Source organism: Larimichthys crocea, chromosome III (genome assembly GCF_000972845.2).
Source record: "Larimichthys crocea isolate SSNF chromosome III, L_crocea_2.0, whole genome shotgun sequence".
NCBI classification, from domain to species: Eukaryota; Metazoa; Chordata; class Actinopteri; family Sciaenidae; genus Larimichthys; species Larimichthys crocea.
The window spans coordinates 7402198-7422554 of NC_040013.1; the positions used below are offsets into that span (position 1 = coordinate 7402198).

The 20357-nt window shown below is 40.1% G+C and overlaps 1 protein-coding gene across 6 annotated transcripts in view; it reads left to right on the top strand.

Annotated features, from left to right (window-relative positions):
* col25a1 (collagen type XXV alpha 1 chain) overlaps nt 1-20357 on the top strand; it is a 143333-nt gene that overhangs the window by 69097 nt on the left and 53879 nt on the right. For all 6 annotated transcript variants that reach the window (XM_019279436.2, XM_027277892.1, XM_027277894.1 and 3 more), the window contains exons 3-4: nt 10053-10097; nt 13962-13969. In XM_019279436.2, the coding sequence (XP_019134981.1) occupies nt 10053-10097; nt 13962-13969 (53 nt within the window). The remainder of the gene's footprint in view (nt 1-10052; nt 10098-13961; nt 13970-20357) is intronic.

Consider the following 20357-nt stretch of genomic DNA (forward strand, 5'->3'; position numbering starts at 1 on the left):
TATTAGTGGATAGTTATTCAGGCAGAGAGTACTACAGTGTATGTCAGTCTATTAAAATAGCTGAAGAGTGTAATAACATTTTTGACTTTAGTTTTGTTGGCTTTTCTCCAGCAGCTTCATCTTGGTCGAGGAACGTCGATGACTGTCCTTGAGCAGTTTGGGGCCCTGTAGTGGTCCACGTTACACAGCACCGCACCTCTAAATCCATCCACAGACACATACGCACACTGCACACACTGGCTCTCACATCCCTGGTGATGATAAGGTCAGCCAGCAGTCATGTCATCCATTAACAGCAGGTATAGGGTTACACATGATTTCAATGTGACATGCAATAGCCGCAGAAGTCTTAAACACAGATAAAGTATTTTATTTGAACTTGAACAAGAGAGGGATCATTTGATGCTAATCATGCACTGTATGTCCCATTTGCCTTCTGGCATCCTGGTTGACAATTTCTTCCAGTGACCAAAAATGCTCTTGCAACTATTTCAGCAACTCAAGCACTCGAGTGCATACACAGAAGAAGGCACACACACGCGGATCTATGATACTACGCATGCCTTCATCAGTATTCTTGGTACAATATCCACCAAACACACCCTTCGTAGGCTTCAAAAGCATCTACTGGCTGTTCCCCAGGAAGGAGTCATTTTGCCACGCGTCCATGTGTCCTCAATTTCTTCAGTCTTCCTTGGGATGCCAGCGAGTCACTTTTCAAAGGATATATCAGGATTCTACCAACCTAAAAGATCAAATGAGCTTATCTTGTATTAACTACTATATTTAGTATGCTCTAGGTTTATTTGCTCAGCTCCGCATCGGAGTATTTCAAAGTCTAATTAAGGATATTGATTGAGTACAAGCATACTTGGGTCAGAAGCTTAAATCAGTCACTGACTGTAGCTAATCAATGTTTGCTTGGTTAGGCTGAGGTTGCTTTCCCCTCTGCGTGCATATGCTGAGTGGATTAATTAACTCTTGGCCTTGGTGTTGGACTTTCCTGAGTGGTTAATGCTTGTGCTGTTCAGATTCCACACATCACACCTATTTTGAGACCATTAGTCTCGAAACTCGGTTTGCTGATGTTTCTGTTTCACACTCTCTATTGACATGCTTCCAACACCTAGCGGTTCACTTGGAGCACAGGTGGAAGATGATATAGTTCAGTGCAAGGTGACTAGACTTCTGGTTTCAGATGGACACTTTGTCATGACAATTAAATTAGGTTTTATTTATCTGGTGGGTTCCTAAGCCGCTGTGCATGCAGGGAAACTATGCCAAGATATAACTTGGTTAACACTCAAAAGAAACCATTAATTTCCACTGTGGATTACACTTCAGTCTGGCCAAGCCAAGCTGGGCTCATCCTAGTGTTTCCCTTTTTCATTCTCAAGACATAAAATTGTTGGATTCTTCTCAGATTTCGCGTCAAGATTATAACGTTAAACAAACGTAACACTCCCTTGCATGCAACCGTAGGTTATGTTCCCAGGAATGTCCTCAGCCTACAGAAAAGCTTTCTGATAGAGCCATCAGAATGGCCGCCTGTGCCAATTTAACTCACAGCATAAAGTGATGGGACTTGGCCAATCGATTGGCTTATTACTGACCTCCTCTCATCAGGGAGTGTGTTCTACTTCCATCACAACCGCAGTCAGTACTGTGGGGAGGATAATTGCAGTGTGTAGCGCATGGGGTGGGTCTCAAGTATCCCAGCACTCAGCCTGTTGCCAGAGGAAAACACATTGATCTCTGAAGGTGATGAAAAGGCTCTCTCAAAGGCCCTGCTTCCTCCTCAGGAGCGTTCCAGCCTTGACACTGAACCAGAGCAAAAGCGTAGATGATCCATGCTTTACTGCCAGCCATAGTTGTATTCATGTCATTTGTCTTTTATAAGTGAGTGTGTGCGTGTGTTTGACAAAGAACTGGAGAAGAAGCTGCTTGTTCTGTAATGAGTTTCAGTCCCTGAAATGAACTATGTTTTCTAAGTGAATGTGTGTCTTTGTTTAGGTGTAAAACACTACTGCAGCACTGTAAGTATTCAATCAATGCAGAGGCTCTTAAGTGCAAAAACTGTTACTTTGTCAGCAATTAGTGAAACACTGGGCAAGTCTATTTTACTGTTGTGGTGCGGGGAGAGAAAGATGCATTTTTAATACCAGTTTCAATCTGCTTGACGCAGTGTTAATGGAGCCTGCAGCGGCAGACAAATTCCTCGCATCCTAATGGATTGACTCGTGGTTTAATGAACTGACAACTGGCATCTGGACAAACACAGTGCAGGGCCCAACCAACACACTCACACACAGGCACAAAATTGCCATATTCATCAGGGATGGGTGGAGAAATGAATCCATTTCAAGTTGATAACATCCTCTGACCACTGCTGAGCATACAATCAGTTGCTGCTGTCTGCATTGTAATGAATGCTGTTCCATGTGATTAGTTTCAGATTCCTGTTGTTTGATGTCTTGAGGCTATGTGACATTAACAAGTGTCCAGTTGGTACAGTGAATTCGTTTTAACTTTAATGTAATGAAAACAACACTGGCATGGAGTATATCGGAACTCGTGATGTCCTGTAGAACTGAGTTTCATTAGTTTGTGTATCAGGCGTCACTGTTCATTACCCTTTGCGACTGTTAGTTAGATCTAATTTAGCTCCTAATCAGCGAGATTCCTTGCTTTACGACTGTTGTATAAATCAAACTGTAAATTTCCAGCTAACTAATCATACTCTCTTGAGTAGCAATGTAAACATATGTCAATCTACATATAACAATGAGTTTATTACAGGGAAATACAAAGATGTTCTTTAAGAAAATGGTGGAATTTGTGAGAGCCCTGTTACATTGTGTTCACAAAAATCAACATTTAAACTGAGTGTGTGCACTGTGTGTGTAAGTGATATTGGGAATACAAGATTATGTGGTGACAAAATAAGTGCACCAAAAGAGTACAATGAGTAAATGTACAAATCAGACACAATGGTCTCTTTTCTGGGCAAAAGATTAAATGTAATTGTGGAAGATTATTTAGGAAATGGCTATAATCATGATATTTATTCAGGATATGGTGGCATTGGGGTGAAGTGCAGTTGGAAATAATGATAATGAAGATATATGTCACAGAATCAGGGAATAATGTGAACTATCCTTTAGTACATTGTTTTTCTAGGTCAAGTTGGGATTCAAATGTGGGTCTTGGGAAAATTAAATATGCCCCCAAATTCTTCTGCAGAATTTGGTGTTTATATTATGCTGCCAGAAACTCTCTAAAGTATGATTTGATTTAACACTGTAGGCTAGTAGCTTAGTACTCTTTAAACAGGTTAACAAACTATTATAAAAGTTGGTATGACAATCCACAATTTATTTTTGGCTTGCAAGAAAAATAATCCGAACAGCATGGATCCTATTTGAAGGTTGTTAAAGAACCGCTGCCGTTAAACAAGGTTGATAATAGGGTTGCTCTATGAAACATTACATGCTAACCATGCTGTAGTCTGCTCCTTGTATCAGATTGCAGGAATGTGGAAACTTACCTCTAATTTCCAGGGGTTGAACTTGCATTGACACAATGTGAAGCTGACTTTAAGTGAATTGCAAACATATACATACATATCTCATGTTTGCATTTGGGAAAAAAACCCTACTTAAAGTAAAGTTCATGTTACACGTGTTTGAGCAGTTTTTCGGTGCTTTTGTAAGAAACCTTCGGTTGACCTCTTTTAAAGTTGTAATAGCCATTATATAGATTGTGTGTGTGTTTTTCTCACAGCACATAAATAGACGACATACAGCTCAATAGGGTCAAGTGAACTAATTGTAGACCAGCAGAGTCCTTCATTCAAGGAGCGATATGGTAATTTGAGTTCCAGCATTTAAGGTCTTGGAGTCTTCACAGAACTGAAAACTTGTTATTTGAGAATGAACTCTTTGTTCTGCTTTCTGTCTCTACATCTCTCTTAAATTGAAAGGGTTTGAGGAAGTTAAGGGATTAGTAGTAGTTAAGAAGGTCTGTCAAAGTACTACAAGGGCTTCCTTTCCGGAGCCAGGTTGGTGGGTCACAAGTTCAAGGGGACTTTCCTATTTCTCTCAACAATACCCATGACGGATGACCTTAAGAAGCTGGTAGAGACATAGTCCAGATCTTCATCTCGTCATACTGTTATCTGTTGACTATGGATTAGGTGTTTGTAATGGAGACAATCTCAGGACACTGATAGTTCAATAAACGGTACATGTTCTTAATGAGCTAAATCAAGAGCACACAACTTCTGTAGTGCATATAGAGGATAATAAACTACTGCAGTGTTTTCTAACCAAAGGTACTTGTACCCCAGGGGGTACATCTGCAGTTGCTTGAGGTAATGTGGAAAAGTTGTGGAGCAGCTTAACTAATTTGAAAAGATAAAAATTTACGATTTGGGTCGACTGTAACACCTCAACATAACGTGTTGTTGGAATTGAAAAGAGTTGGCTAAAAATTAATGATAAATGGATGAAATAGAGACCTAAGCATAAACAGATGAATACTTCAAATAATTAGCTACAAGTATTGGGTAAATTGATGAAATGTTGTGCTAATGGGAATCTTGACAACTGTCAGATTTTAAAGTTTTTAAAGCCTCTTGAAGAGTAAAACTTGACATTTTATGAGGAGTATATTTTCTCTAAGTGCACGTATTCCATAGCTGTATTGGCATGGCTCACTGTGTAAGTTGTTGGATTTTGCAATTCATATTTTGACAACGATACAATACATCCGCTTGAAGAGGAAGAGAGCAGTGACATTCACGGATGAGACCGATTGTAAAATTGTGGTTCAATTTACATTTTTTCCCTTGGACACTGGACCCAGTGTTCCATGAATTAGCATTTTATGTATTGATTTATTCATTGTCATGCATAGTAATAAGGATCTTGGATCAAAAATGTTGTTGTCGTTGCCAGATGTTTCCACAAAAATGTACTAGTAAAGTAACAAATGATTGTACAGTAGAAAGCCAGCTTTTCTGCAGCTTTTGTGCAGCTTTAGCTCCGTTGACCTGGTTACCCAAGTGTTGCCAGGTTTAATAAACTCATCCATCCATGTTGTGGGATTAAATGGACTATATTAAATCTGTTTTCACTAAATCTTCCTAAATCCTTGGAATGCCTGTAAAGTCGTTGATCATCATTTGTTTGAGAAATATTCTAAACATTTCAGTCAAACCAAACTTATGTTCTAGACCTTGTTGGGAGCCACCTTGAGATGGCCCTGTTTACTGTGGATGTTGCACAACCGATCATTCATTTCTGATATTGGCAGACAGTGGTGAAATTGAACACAGATATTTAGAGAATGATTTTTCGATAGTGAAATGCCCATTACTATTACATTATAATGAAACTTGACAATCAGGACAAAATTATTGACATTCTGAAAGAAAAGTATTTATGCAACAGTGTACAAAAGTGAATTGTTCATTAGGGTATTCTCCAAAATGGCTGGAGAACATTTTAAGAACCAGTTTTGGCCTTCAGGCCACCTTCTACCCTTTAAGATTTACCGTAACTGAACAACAGCAAAACCATTTTATGTCAATCCCTGAAAACATTGGGAGAAATTTCACAGCGGAATAATACTTCCAACGGCAAATTCATTCTGGTCATTGTGTTTTTATGACTCATATATAAACAGTAAGGCCGCCATGTGGAGATGCTAGTATCCATGAAATAGGCTGATTGTTTACAATTTAGCATGACATCAAGAGAAAACAGTTTTAAAATTAACTGTGGAAAATGTGTAACGTATCAAACCTGAAATCCGTTTGGCACGGATTGGCGGACTTGGACATTTGGCATGTTGATCTCAATCAAGCAGGTGTTTGTTGCATGGCTGCAGCCTCTTGAATTCAAAATGTGTGATTTTGATATTTTTTTGCTGTAATGAACACACTAACATTATGCGACTTAATATACACCTTGATTTTACAGTATTACAAAGTACTTACAGTATGCTGTCTTCTTGTTCTGATTATTTGATTTCATTGGCATAAAAAGGATGCAACAAGTGTATTTCTGAGAAACAAAATACGCTCTTTACTTTTCAACTGATAACATTTTATCAGTGGTCAAGCTGTATGATTTATAAATCTCCCTAGCAGGAAATATCTCAAATTAGTCACTCTCCCTAGAAAGGTGCAGTTGGGTTTCTGAGAAGTCTGAAGCCAATTCTCTTCAAACCTGATTTACTTTGGAGGTTGGAGCTGGTACCCAGTTTGCTATTTTTGGCAACTTTTATTCTGAGGAATAGCTGTATTACTTTGTGAAAGAAGAATTGAGTGGTCTGATTATGTATATCAAGCTCTGAAACAATGCTGTTATTGTAAATGATTCAGGCCGGGGCTGGTTCACTCAAAACTAATTGATTTGGAGGAAAAAGAGAAATAGAGCAGAGGTGCAGTTCTGTTAGCTGTTCAAGACCAATCAGTATTTTATGGATGATAGGTAGTGGTAAAATGCAAATTTGTCTCAAATGCATGAAGTATAAACATGAAGTTTATTATGTCAAGCAATGCATAACTTTGAAATAATGTTGCAATGAACAACATGAGCAAAAGTATTCAAAAACAACACAGCCATGGCTTAAAAACAGCATGTTTTCCCATACTGCCAATTACACAGGATTCTTTTCTGCCAAATGGCATTAAAATGACTACTACTATCAATATTTTGGACAAAAACATTGTGTGGGATTGTAAAAAATCTCGTGTTTGACTGCTTCAGAAAAAGCAGAAAATGAATAAATTTTGAGACTTGAAAGTATCATGCTGATGGTTTCATGCTGCTCTTACAGCTAACTTGGTGCCGTTCACATCACAACAGATTACCATCATAAGTACAGATACAGTGATGATGTTTAAGAGTTTGATTTGATCACTCAACTTTATTGTGATGATTTTAAAGAGAAGTAACTACTCTGAAAATGGAATGACCTCGGCTGCCGAGGGCAATATAACAATCATTTATTGGTCATTGTTACAGATACAGGTAATAATTACCATGTGTGTTTTTTAATATACTTACATTTGAGTTACCACATATTGCTTTTAAACAAGTTCAGTTGGTTCAGTGCTTTGAGCTGAGTGCAAGCAAGCATTGATTGTTAATGCTAACCTGCTGATGTATAGCAGGTTATATTTACAATGCTCAGTAGTATTGTGTGTTGAGGCTGATGGGAATGTCAGTGTTGCAGGTATTTAGAAAGTTTTGTACAAATTAAAAGTTTGACCTGTTGATGACCCTAGATGAGGAATTGAGGGATCACCAATGTTATTCATCCAAGGAGTAGATGGATTTCAGTACAAAATTTCAAGATATTCCATCCAGTTTCACTTGAAACCACAAATGTAAACCTTGTGGATTCATGCTCTGGGGACCATCAATGTCTGTACAAAGATTCATGACAGTCCATCCAGTTGTTCAGATCATTAAATCTGAACCAAAGTGGTGGACCAACCGATCAACATTGCCATCCACAAAGAAAAAGAAATTCAAACAGCACTTGGATTGATGCATTTTCTCTCTGGTCTTGCATTGTATAGTGGCTTTCTGTTGCTTACTTTCCAAAATACCACCAAAGCCACCAAATAACACAATGTAAAAACACAATACACAACACCACAGGGTCCATTTTGTTATGTCTGACCAAAAACTGTCTGACCAAACACTTGAATGAACATCAAGTTCGCTTTGATTTATTTCACTTTCAGACTCAAAAGCTGTTGAAAAGGTTGAGAAGGTTTCAACAGATTGTTCATAGCTGCTGACCCTCATCATGAAATTCTTTGCCACATTTTTTCTGAAGCCACTGTTCCATGACTGTACTTGGGAGGCTGTGAGAAAATAGCAGGCCAGGCAGTGTTTGTGAGCAAGAATGATGTTTTGCCATGACAGACAGCTTAAGATCTCTCAGTACTTCAAAACCCAGTTAGAGTCCTATTCATGTCATTTATGACCCTTGCAATACTTGGTTACTTTATTTTTTGGCTTTATTGGTTAAAGAATTATCCGAAAAAATGTTTTGACTGATCCTGATGGACTTTGTTAAGTTATTCTTTCACTTTAGTTTCATAAACTGAAATGTTATAGCATTTTTGTTGGCATATTTTCCACAGAGTTTTTAGTGTTGCTGGTACAGTTGGGTTGTATAGGGAGCTCTCCTTACATACTATAATCCGAATGAAAAATATTGTGATGAATATTGTGAATCATGATGATATCTGAAAATATTGTAGGTTATTTTGTCTGGATCACCATCTCCCATGTGGGGAGTGTTTTCTCAGCAGCTGTCAAAAATATACCACTGAAATCAGGAGGATGTCGTATCGTTGCACAAAATATTCTTCACAGAGGTGTCAAGTGTCATTTCAAAGTGAGTAATAATGAAGCGCAGTAAACCCCCTTCTGTTTCTTTTAAAACTTTAAAAAACAAACCTATGGAGAAGCCGAGGTTGATGTGAACCATCCTAAAGTGAGAGTCAAACTCCACCTGTGGTTACGTACTTTAAACTGTGCTGGACCCTTCACTGGCAGTGCCTGACATTATCCTGGAAAAAGTCCAAAATGTGCAGAGTTGGAGGCTGAAGTGGAGCCAAACAGTGGGATCAAATTGAGGACTAAGCATCATACAAAAGAGTTGTGCAACATAATCCTTCGTTTTGCACTCCAGTAACACATGTGAAGTGTCTTAAATCAGCCAAACACTACATAAAAAGCATTGTTCTTATTTTATTCTTTACTATGTTAGTCTTATTTCTTACAGAGGCCCTGGAGTACAGGAAGGCTGGAAATACAGAAAGTTGATTAGATGACATGCTGAAACAAAAAGAGCAGTACAGGCTTGGGGTTGGAGGTCAGATTGGGTTATTTATATGAGTAATTACAGTAGTTCTGTATTTTAAGTCCTGTTTTTTAAGCTGACAAAAAGCAGTGTCACAAAGTCGTGACTTGGAACAACTTTTGACACCCAGGCAATTAAAGTTGAGCTGTGTTGTTTTTTCAGAAACTTTCATCAACCTCGTTATGTTACTGTAATTTTCTTGAGCCTCTAACATAACAACAGAATGCTCTTCTTTGGCGGTCTGGGGGTCACAAAGGTTTTAAAAAATGATTTGCATAATAACTCTTCACAGTATTGTTGTTATCTGGAATTGGATCTGGAACAGACATAGAAGTCAATGTGAAACATTGACTTCCATGTCCAATCATGTTGATCCTGACAGCTCTTTTAATGTTGATTAGAAAAAGCAATTTTCCTTCCTAGATATTATCCATTCCATTGCAAGTTGACAAGTCCTCCTCAAATATGGAGAGTTCCCATGTACTGCTGTATAACAATAAGAGCTCAATGTTAAATTTCCAGCTAGTCGAAAAGTCAAAGCTTTACGCTTTGACTAAACTGTAAATGCACACAATTCTTTTGGGCAGAGAGCAAACAAAATTTCCTAAAAAAATGAGTTTCCAGCTGCCTGGAAAAGACTGCATGTACTACTGGGAGGAGGAGGTCATTTTGGGGGAGATGCTCCCATTTTCCAAACTGAAAACTACCTGCGCACAATACGACCCTGTCAGGCCTTCAATGGGTAAAACCTGACAATGCGTGTAATTGTTTTACTCCTCCAGCTGAGTGTTAGCAGATTGATAGTGTTGACAGGGAAATGGCAAGCAGGAAAACAGTGTCTAGATAAACAAATTAAAAACCAGGGCATCCGTGCTGAAAAAGAAAAACAGGGATGTCAGCATGAAGCGCACTTTTGTGGCAAGACAGTGTGTGTTTCCTTTTTCCACCTCAGCTTAAGTATAAATAGAGTCTAAATCCTTAATGAACCTTGAGATTTGGATGTATTTGTAGTCCAAAGGCAATATTTTTCAGTGTCTCCTCATCCTGCTGTAGGGCGGTTTGACTGTGAGAATACTTGAAAAATATGAAACTTATACAAACAAAAAGACAATCAAATTACTGACTTATGTACTGATGTATTAAATTCTTCTTTTTTGCAGGACCTCCGGGAAAGCGAGGAAGAAGAGGACGCAATGGAGAACCTGGTATGTACGTCTGTGTGTGTTTGTGTGTGTGTTTGCCTGTGTATGTGTGTGTGTGTGTGTGTGTGTGGCACAAAATCTCTGAAGTCTCAATCCAAAAACTTTCAAAGAATAATTCAGGAGGACATCAGCAAATCATACTGTACTTACAATCATGTAAAACTACACTGTATATCTTTGGAGGCCAAAATAGGTTATAGATGTGTAATTTGTGGCCTGGTGGTTTCGGTGTTCTCTTGGATTGTTTCAGCTTCAGTCGCTATAGAAACACTAGATTTTCACAGTAAAACTGGGAGACAGTTTGAGAAAGTAAAAGTGATGGCCAAACTTGTTCAAGCTGATGACGTCCACATCTGAATTTTGAGACACTCTAACCCTCCTATGGTGATCCTAGACATGATACAGCTTACTTATGTTCAGCTTCGGTGTATATATAATAGCCCACGCTTGCTTAGCCTCCACAAATTCAGCAAAAAGTTGTCATAATGCATTCAGGATCTCCAGTCTCCCCTCCCTCCTCCCACACACACACACACACATACACTCTCCTGAGCTGATTCAACAAAGTTGGCCGAGCCGAGGCCTTGAGTGTCTAGGAAAAGGACATGTTATGCAGCGACACTCCCACAGACTGAGAGCATCGCCACAAATTGAATTCACAGCGAGAACATGCACTTGGCAGGAAGCTGCACACACACATACACACACTCCGCTCACCTGATAGTGAAAGTGATAACGGGCTCTGGAGCGTGCCGTCGATCCTGCGTTGGGAGCACAGTGCAGCAGAGCGCGGCCAGTGCTTTGGAACAAAAGTACTGCCCTTGTAAAAAGAAATTAGAGAGACAGGGCAAAGCAAGGTCCCAATTTTCAGTGAGGTAGGAGTAATAAGGGAGCGGTTTGGTTTCCTGAGAAACAAATACAGTGTCTGTGAGGGGAGAAAAAACACTGCTGGTTTTACAGCCAAATCCAGCCACTACTTTTTAAAGTCACAGGAATCAAACCTAATCAGTTATAATCTGTTATTTGACTATTAAAGATTCTATGACTTCCTTCAATTTTTATTTTCCCAAACTTATTTAGAGTCATGTTGTGGCCATGCTCTGCTTTTTGAGACATGGATCAGTGTGGTGTGGCTCTTTGCCTTTTCATTTTATTCTTTCCTAATTTACATAACACTAAACTAATCCAGAGTATGATGTGAAAGCCAAGGAAGATAAAAAAAAAAGAAAAATCAAATGACAGACAACAGTTCAATGTTCTGGTTGGCTGCAGATCTGAAATACCGCCAGCCTTTGTTTATGCAGAGCTTAACTTTCCAATAAACATCCATCGTGCCAGCGTATTTCAAATGGCACCATTGTGCAAAGACAGGTTTTTTTTTTTTCCCTTTCTGCTCAACCAGAGCAAATGTGAATGGCTTCCTCTTGACAAATCAATTGGAAACAAGCAAGCAATCATAGCCACTCGTAATGTCTGGACTGGAGTGACACAGTGGTCCGTTAAGAGCAGACAATAGGGAACAATTGGGATGACAGGCCTTATCATTTTGTATAATTGCACAAATTACAGCACTAAAGTCGGCTGACGTATATTGTCAAATCAAACAGATTTAGTTCAGGTTTGTCTGCATAAAATTGTGCTTCACCTGCCAGCGAGACTGTTTCATAAATGTCATGAACTATGAAGTTAAGCAGTGTTCTCGCAGGCTTTTTATCTGCATGTTTACTGGTTGTTGCGCAGCATCCACAAAAGAATTCATGGCATTTAAATTGCTTTACAAATGCAACGATTTGGACGTCCTTCTACGGAGTCATTTAAAATTTTTGGCACTTTAAATGCTCTAAAAATGATTCCGCATATTAGTCTGCAATTATAGCACAGTTATTTCTGCTACATTTACTGTTTGTGGAAACAATATTCTGTGTGAAACTCACAGAAGCATTCAAAACAAATAAATATGACAGCACTAGTGCTGCATTATTGGAGCCCAGTGTCAAACTGTGTACCCGTTCCACAGGAGAAGAACTAAAAAAATCTTTAGGAGACATTATTTATACGGCTGAAAAATGCAGTCCTTGATAGTCATAGGTGCACTTGCATTCTGCACTGTAAGCCTTCTGCAAATCAGATTTCTCTCTTTTAAGTTCTCAACGCGGGTGGATGTTGAAGAGAAGCATATTTAATTCATGATTCGCTTTCACCAAAAGTAACTACGCCGCAGCAAGTTTACCACAAATTCAATGGTGAGGTGTTTTGCAGTTTACTCATCTATAAAGGCAAGGGGAAGCTTTTGCCCAGTCTTGGCTGCAACTGACAGAGAGAACAAATAGGAAAAAGACACGTTGATATTTACAGATGCATTAAAAATGAATGGAATACTTCATTAGGATCTCTTGTTTGTTTACCAGTAATATATGGAAAGGAAAAGTGTGGCATGACACTTTAGGATGAAAACGTTTCTGTAGCAGTGAAAGCAACACTCTCAAACTGTTGGAAAGTGTTAGAAATGTCCTCACATATTTTCCCTATGTGAATAATCAGTAGTTTTTACTCATGAACCTGCCTTCACAAAAGGGGGAATTGATGCTCAAATTATGCCGGTTGAATTTAACCTTACAGTGGCGCATCCATGTCAAGCATGAAGCAAAGATCTTTCTTTGCAACAAATGCCGGACTCTTCTTGAAAACCGTGACTTTAAAAGCCCCATAGCAACCTTTGTCATTTTACAGCATAATAACAACTTTCATGTGAGCAATCATACCAGATACAGTGACTTCAGTAACCTTCAGTAATCTCTGGTGACTGGTTAGTAAAAGCAGGATGGTGATAACTGGTCACCATCTGGAGAAAACTAAAGTGACTGACTAATTGAAGCTGGAGCTTTTAGGATAGATTATCTATCATTATGTCAGAGGCTTTTCATTTTTCATTTTACATTGAATATATTCCAGCAAATAATGTTTTGGTCTAACTAAGGCCATCAAATCTAAGAATTTAAAGGCGTATACCTTTGAGGTGGCTATTTTGTACTGACAGCATATTGCACATTTTTACTGTAGAATTTCTTTGATTTTTCATAATTGGTACTTGAAAGCTTTCTACTGAGCCATTCAACACGGTGGAACATGTCAAAGAACCCACAGTGGAGCAGGTTTATTAAAAGCTAAGTAGTCTACTGTAACTCAACGATCCATAAAACAACGCTACAGAAGTGCAGCCTCAAACACAAGGCTCCTTAAATGCTCCAGCTGCTCGAGCGATTTGCACTTTCCCGTGGTCATGAAGAAGAACAGTTCAAGGACATAAGACTTGTAAAGAAAAAAAGATTTTTTTTTTTCAGGGTTAAAGCAGCTGGGTACCTTTTTTAATAACAACCTAAAGACCTTAAATGATTTGCAGGGTTCTGGGGAGCCGTGAAGTGTACTGGCACACAGTCCTTTGAGCTGCAGTAATTGGGAAAAAGACGAGTGTCGCCTTGCAAAACCATGAAGGGATTTTTTAACAAGTGCGCAACCCCTTGTAGTAGTGAAATTAGAACCACTTACAAATATAGAATGCGATCACTAGTCTTGGTGGCCATTGTTGGCCAGACTCCATTTTGTCACAATCATTTCGTGAGCAGAAATGCAGACGGGTTATACTGAAGTACCATGTCATCTATTCTAAACAGCCAGTGAATGCATCATGGAAGAGATGCATCTTCATGAAATGTTCCTTCCCAGAGAAATTCTCAGCAAGAGTCTAATTTCCCAGTCTTAGTTATTTGGATATGTGGTTTTAGTGGAACATTGATGATCTGAGTCTGTTTGATCACTGATTGAAAACACACTTACCAAGTCTTTTTTTCTTTCCCCTTTCTCTTTCAGGACCTCCTGTAAGTATGCCTGTTTCACATCTTCTCCAACTGTGATAGCCATGTGAAGGTAAAAATCTCCAACAGCAAAACATGACTGCATGATGCAGTCCAGCTAATATTTATTCACAGTTTGATGTCAAGATATTAAATAACATCAAACGATTAAACTATTTGGCAAATACAGCACACTCTTATCTATATGCTAAACATGACACATTGGTTTTTGAGATACAACGTGTCACTAATGAACTTTAGAGGTTCTGATTACCTTCGCACAGAGCCAGGCTAGGCATTTACAGTCTTTATGCTAAGCTATGATAAGCTGCTTTGGTGTACAGATATTCTCTGCAAGTAAGTGAACAGCATATTTCCTAAAAACTATTCCTATCATGCAACAGTGAATATGTATAAAGCTGTTGAGCAAACAAAAAGAAAAGAATTGTTTTTACATTTGATGTAAAAGACATATGATTATGACAAATTTGCTACCAGAAATCTCAGTTGTACCTCACCGTCTGACTCTGTTATTAAAATAATCTCTTCATCCTTGCATTCCCCTAATAGGGACCCTTTCCCTGTCATTTGGACAGTCTGGTTTGTAATATCCTTGCTACCAACCTCCATCCCTGCCAGCTCCCTGTACCCGAACAGATTATCTCACCTCATTACACTGCCGGTTGATCACAGATTCACTCCCCCAAACAGATGGAAAACTTCAGAGTTTTCCCAAAGATAAAGACAAACCCATACATACACAAGCCCCGGGGGCTTGTGACAGAGTGCTGTATAACCGGGTCAGCGGGCGCTGTATTTGTGTGCTCTGTTAAAATTATTTATAGTCCAGAGGCAAGTGTGATTGAATAGGTATAATAGCGTGCGCCGACTGAGCCATAAAAGTTGTAAGTTAATCCTCAGCGCCTTCTCAGACACTCGCTTCTGGGGTTCTGGGACGTAAGTAAGTGCAGGTGGTCTCACTTCTCAGCCTCTCTTGCAAAGCCTTACATCTGACAAATAAAATCATACTGTGCGATGTCTCAAGAGCTGACTGAAGCCTATGAAGTGTTGTCCCTGAAATGTTGGATTTGCCTGTAAATGCATGTGATGACTGAACTTTTGGGATTGTTCCTTTGGGTGTACAGTGAAGCTAGTGCACAAACAGTAAGTACCTGACAATGCTCCAGTTGTGGCCAACAAATCACCTTCTGATGAAGTCATTATAGGTAGCAGAAGGTGCTGTAAATGTTTGATTGGAGTCCTAGTTCTACTGTAGGCAAATCAACCAGGTTTTAGCAGAACTCATGCCGCGCTAAGCAAAGAGAGACTGTAACTTACAGTACAGACCAAAAAACTGAAGTCTGGATGACTAACTGCATTTCTAAAAACAGGAAAGTCTTCAAAAAATGCAATGATCTGACAATGACTCACCCAATGGTCACCAAATATGTTTCCGAAAAAAAAATAATCTAGTGCCAGTTTCTTAAAACAGAGACAGTAGTAAGTGATCTCATGTGGTTTCTCACTTGGTATGCCCACCCGGGGGATGGCAGAGGACACATCGCTATGAATATTCAACAGCTCCCTCCATAACTCTGGGAACACTGCGTAAATTGTACACAGCCCTCTGAGCCAAACAAACCAACCACTGCTGAAGCCATTATAGATCCCCGTGACTTAATCGTTACCCAGCCGCTGATGAACGGACAGGGACTTGCGGTTGTGGAGACAGAAAGCGAAAAGGTTTCCTCAATCAAAACTCATCAGGAAAGATACTCGTTCGCGGCTCATGTATGGCATTTAGACATGGAAAAGTGATTTGCTTTGTTTTTATTTCCTTCCTTTTTCCACCTCTTGGCCTTTGGTGTCAATTTCGCATGGGATCAAGGGGTCAGTTGTCAAGTTGTTTAGTTGGATATCTCTTCCCTGTTCTCCAGACAGATTGGAAAAATATTGAGAGACATGTTATAGATATGGGTCGAGGTGATTTTCAGCTTCTGCAACAGTTACAAGAAGACTGTTTTGCCTCTCCCTTCCTACGAAACCAGAAAAATGTTGCTTTTTTTATATACGTATATAAAGGATAGTAAAGTCTGCTGAGGCGAAAATTATCATGTCTTCGCTTTTCATTTTTTATCTTCTTTCCTCATCTTTCTGCGGCTCTTCAAGGGCAGCCCTTGTCAAAACATCAACCCCAAGCACCCACCACTGTGCGCGCACACCATTTAGCACCAATCAAGCATAAAACACCATCCCTGAGGTTGCACTCGAGTACCCACTAACACCACCCGCCGACTGTACTTTTTTAGCGCAGACTGAATGCCATACTAAATTAAAATTCTACAGACAGAGAAAGAAACTAGCCTGCTTTGAAATCTGGTTAGAAGGAAGGGGAAATATTTGAAAACGATACAATGTTGGAAATATCAAACCCACTTCAGCCCACTAAGCATGCCTCTGCACCACACTGGAGCCTCAAGCCAGGCAAGTTATAGTACAGCACATGAGCCCTTGCAAAGAGTTCAGTCATGTTTAGCAGTGGGGTAAATAAAGCTGGTTGCATCTCTATCTGTTTTTTGACAAGTCGCTTCCACCTTCCTGCTTCATCAGCGGAGATTCAAGCATCACAGTTCGAGGATGATCTGTCACAACGTATGAATTATGCAGCTGCGGTACAGGGATTAGAGGCAATGTTGGGGTGAAGCAGAGGAGCCCAGGTGTCCTCAACCCTTCATCCTTCATCTGTTATGCACCACAGCTCCACACCTGTTAATAAAACATACTCTAGCTGGACTTTGATCACTTTTGCCCTACAGAAGTTGAGAAGATGCCAGGTTATTTAAAGTAAGACTCTAGTTAGAGTTCAAGAAGTCTCCTGCTAGCTCAGATGTTGTGATAATTTACAGTTTTTGCTATGATGCATGTTGCAAGTTTGAAACAGAAAAAGCCCATTAACAGTTTCACTTCAGAGTGCATTTGAAATCCCCAGTGTGCATTTCACAGCAGAGGGTATGAGTAGAGATGGATTTGGCAATGAAGAGGCCCACTGAGAGTTGCAAGTGGATCTATCTGGCATGACAGCGCTGATTTAGACTCACAAGGGCAGGGGTGCCCGAGCAGGCCTACTGTCACTGGATGTGACAACATTAAGAGTTTGACCTTTCAGATGTCAGTACTCTGCTCATGCTGTGCCCATCAGCAGCATTTGTCTGTCAGCAAATGACGAGAGGCAACACTCGGGCCAACTGTGAGGTTTGCTCACAGTGATTTGAAGCAGTCAATAGTGCACTTTGGCTGGCTGAGCAGACTGAATGCTCACAGGGGAGGCCGAGTGCCACTACCTTAGCGTGGTAGAAGAATTAGCACAGTACGAATGCGATGCTCACAGTTTGAGAAATAGCTCGACAACTTTTAGATTGAGAGGAATTTTCCTCCAACTCATAACATGAAATGATGAGAAATGTAGACCTGCCACAATGTGGTTCTAATTGAATCAACAGAAGAAGTGAAAGAAATACTTTTCCAACTGGAACATTGTCCCTTATTCAACATTTCATATCCACGACAAGAATTTTGTGGGTCTTAAATTTGCTTACGTATTGTGCAGAAAAAAAAAATGCCTTAGATGTTTGGCCTTTTATGCCTACAATTTGGTTAAAGTTATTTAAATGTTTCCCCTCCTCAGGAATGATGAGACCTTCCCCGACTGAGATTGTGAATCCGAATCTTCTGCATGTTTGATTTTGCAGCTTGACACTCTGCACACACCATCTCTCACTTCTAACCAGTCACACTATCACTTTCAGTTTCCTCCGTTCATGGCGTCTCTGCTCCCACAAGAACATCCAACACATAACAAACAAGCGTGCACACACAGTCACAAACACATACACACACATTAAAGTCATTTTATGCCGGCTAATTGTGATACACTGTGGATATGGGAACCAGATGCCATTCCCAAGTCAGTTTTCCAGTGTGGTTTTCCTATCCCTGCCTAACCTCTGCGTCCAGATTCCCCCGACGAGCACCAGCCACTTGTGGTCGTCCGTTCCTGCCCATTCTGCTCTGATTACTCACATCCCTGTCCTCCATTAGTTTCCCGCCTTGAAAAAAAGTTCCCCCGGGGCCCATGGTAATATGATTGAGGGTTCCCATGCAGAACTAACAGATGGAGGTGTACATATTGATATGTTTTTACTGGATGTCTTTTGCTGTCTTCCAGGTTTGTGCATGTTTTGAAATTGAGTAGGTTTCACTTCCAATGGTGCCTACATGCTTTTAACTGCAAATGGCTAATTTTTCAGTTGCCGTGCCACTATTTCCACTCTGGCATTGGTGCGGTTGTTTATATTTGTGTATCCAGATGGGACATTTCACCTTTGCTGGGTAGAAGGTTTATGGGAAATGTTGCGAGAGAATGAATGCTACATTATTTTCTTTCCATAGCGCAAAAAGAATTGCTCCTAAAAACACCTCATTGACATTATATGCTGGACGTGTTAATTAGTGAGCTTCAGAAGAGGTGGTAGGTGGATTTTGCTACCTTTGGACAGAGCCTCGCTAGCTGTTTCCCCTTACTACTAATCTTATTGCTCAGCTAACTGGCTGCTGGCTGTAGTTACCGTACAATCATGAGTGGGATCAGTCTTCCCCTCTAACTGAGGGAAAAAAGCGAATGAGCATGTTTGCCAAAATGCTGAATTAGTTTTTTACATCAGCCAGGTTGAACTTAATCCAGACTGTTGTGATATCTAGGACTTCTTTCAGTTGCGATGTATGGCAAACATGATGCATCATTTTACTGTGTGACGTGCGTAAGTCAGGATTTATTCCTTTCAAACCCTTTACTTTGGGCCTCTTCCCACTTTTGTGGTGAGCAAGCACTCCTCACCTGCCCCCCTCTCCACTTACTCATTCTCTGTCAACACTTGGTGCCTGGAGGATGGCTTTGCTTAACTTCCTGTGTACACACATGTTTATTAATATTGTGTAGCCGTGTGAGAAAACCGTATGCCCGTAAAGAAGAGGTTGTAAAAGCGGTAGTTGTTGGCCTGTGCACTCAGAGATGCCAGCGCTCCAGGGTGAGATGATTGGATCCATGTGGCCGGCAGTTCGGGCTACAGCAACTGCTGCCAGCCCTGTTGGCCCCAGTTCTACAACGAGGATATGAGCTCCATTTGATGGATTGATTCTCTGGACCTCGATACATTTAACAGGTCACTGTGATGAAAACTAATACAGCCGAGTCCACGCAGAGGTTACAATGCACATCCCCTCTTCCTGACTTTTTGCATCTTGGTGGATTAGGTGGATTGCTTCACAAGATTGTACCCAGCAGCTTGCAGCCAAACCCACGAGAATTACTTTGCTCATGTCAACAACAGCTAAAGCTATGGACGAGAGCCAGCCCATCGCCTCGCATTGCACAGTCAGGCGAGCACTGTCAAGCTTTCATCCATCATATTTTGAGTAAATTATAGGAGAGAAGGAATATGAAGAATGATATTCAAAGTTTTGACTTCTGTGTGAGACAATGTGAAATCAGGCTGACAGAAGTTTCATCTTGTGAGTTGGTGTGAACTCTGTCTGAATATTTAATGAGTGATAGTCAGTTGAACTATTTCACTTTATTTATACCAGGCCTTCAAAGCTTTCATCAAAGCAGGACCTTATCCTGTAAGTAACAATGGAAATACATATTTATGTATCAGCTATTGTTTCAAACAGACTGTAAGTAATCACATCCGTAACAGTTTCACTATAATTTTGATGCTACACAGACAGGTGAATAGTGCCTCCGTCATTCCTACTCTGTGTCCTGTACGCCTGTTCTCACACTACGGGCTTTGGGTTAGGAAAAGTACGTAATGCTTTATGGCACAGCATGAGTCACACACCACCAAATTTCACAGATTTTGGTAAAACTGGATTAAATCTTATGAAGAAAATATTTTATGGTTTTCTCTCTGTCCCCTGGCTGCTCTCTCAGCGTGATTTAAAATGTTTTGGATAGGACCATAAACCTTTACTTGTTGCTAGTCATTTAAGTCAGTTAAGCTAGTCAGTCCCAACTACCTGGACTGGGAGCTCTAACCATTGGGAGATGGTTTGTACTTACACTGGTAGGAAAGGAGCTTTAGATCAGAGGAGGTTGTTTTAGGCCTGGGGTTGGGGGAGTCAGTGGGGCATTTATGCCAGAATCAGAGCCCAAGTGGGCAATGTAAAGAGCAAATCTGGGACTAGCTTTTAGTTTAGTTTAGTTTAGCTTCATGAAATAAAAGGCTGAAAGATAGACGCCAAGGTGGGCTTCTTGCTTTTGGACTAGTAAGTAATATTAGCCAGCTGCTATGCCTTGTCTTATTGCACTTACTTGATGTTTGGCTGTTAGCAAAGTTGTCAACTCGTTAGT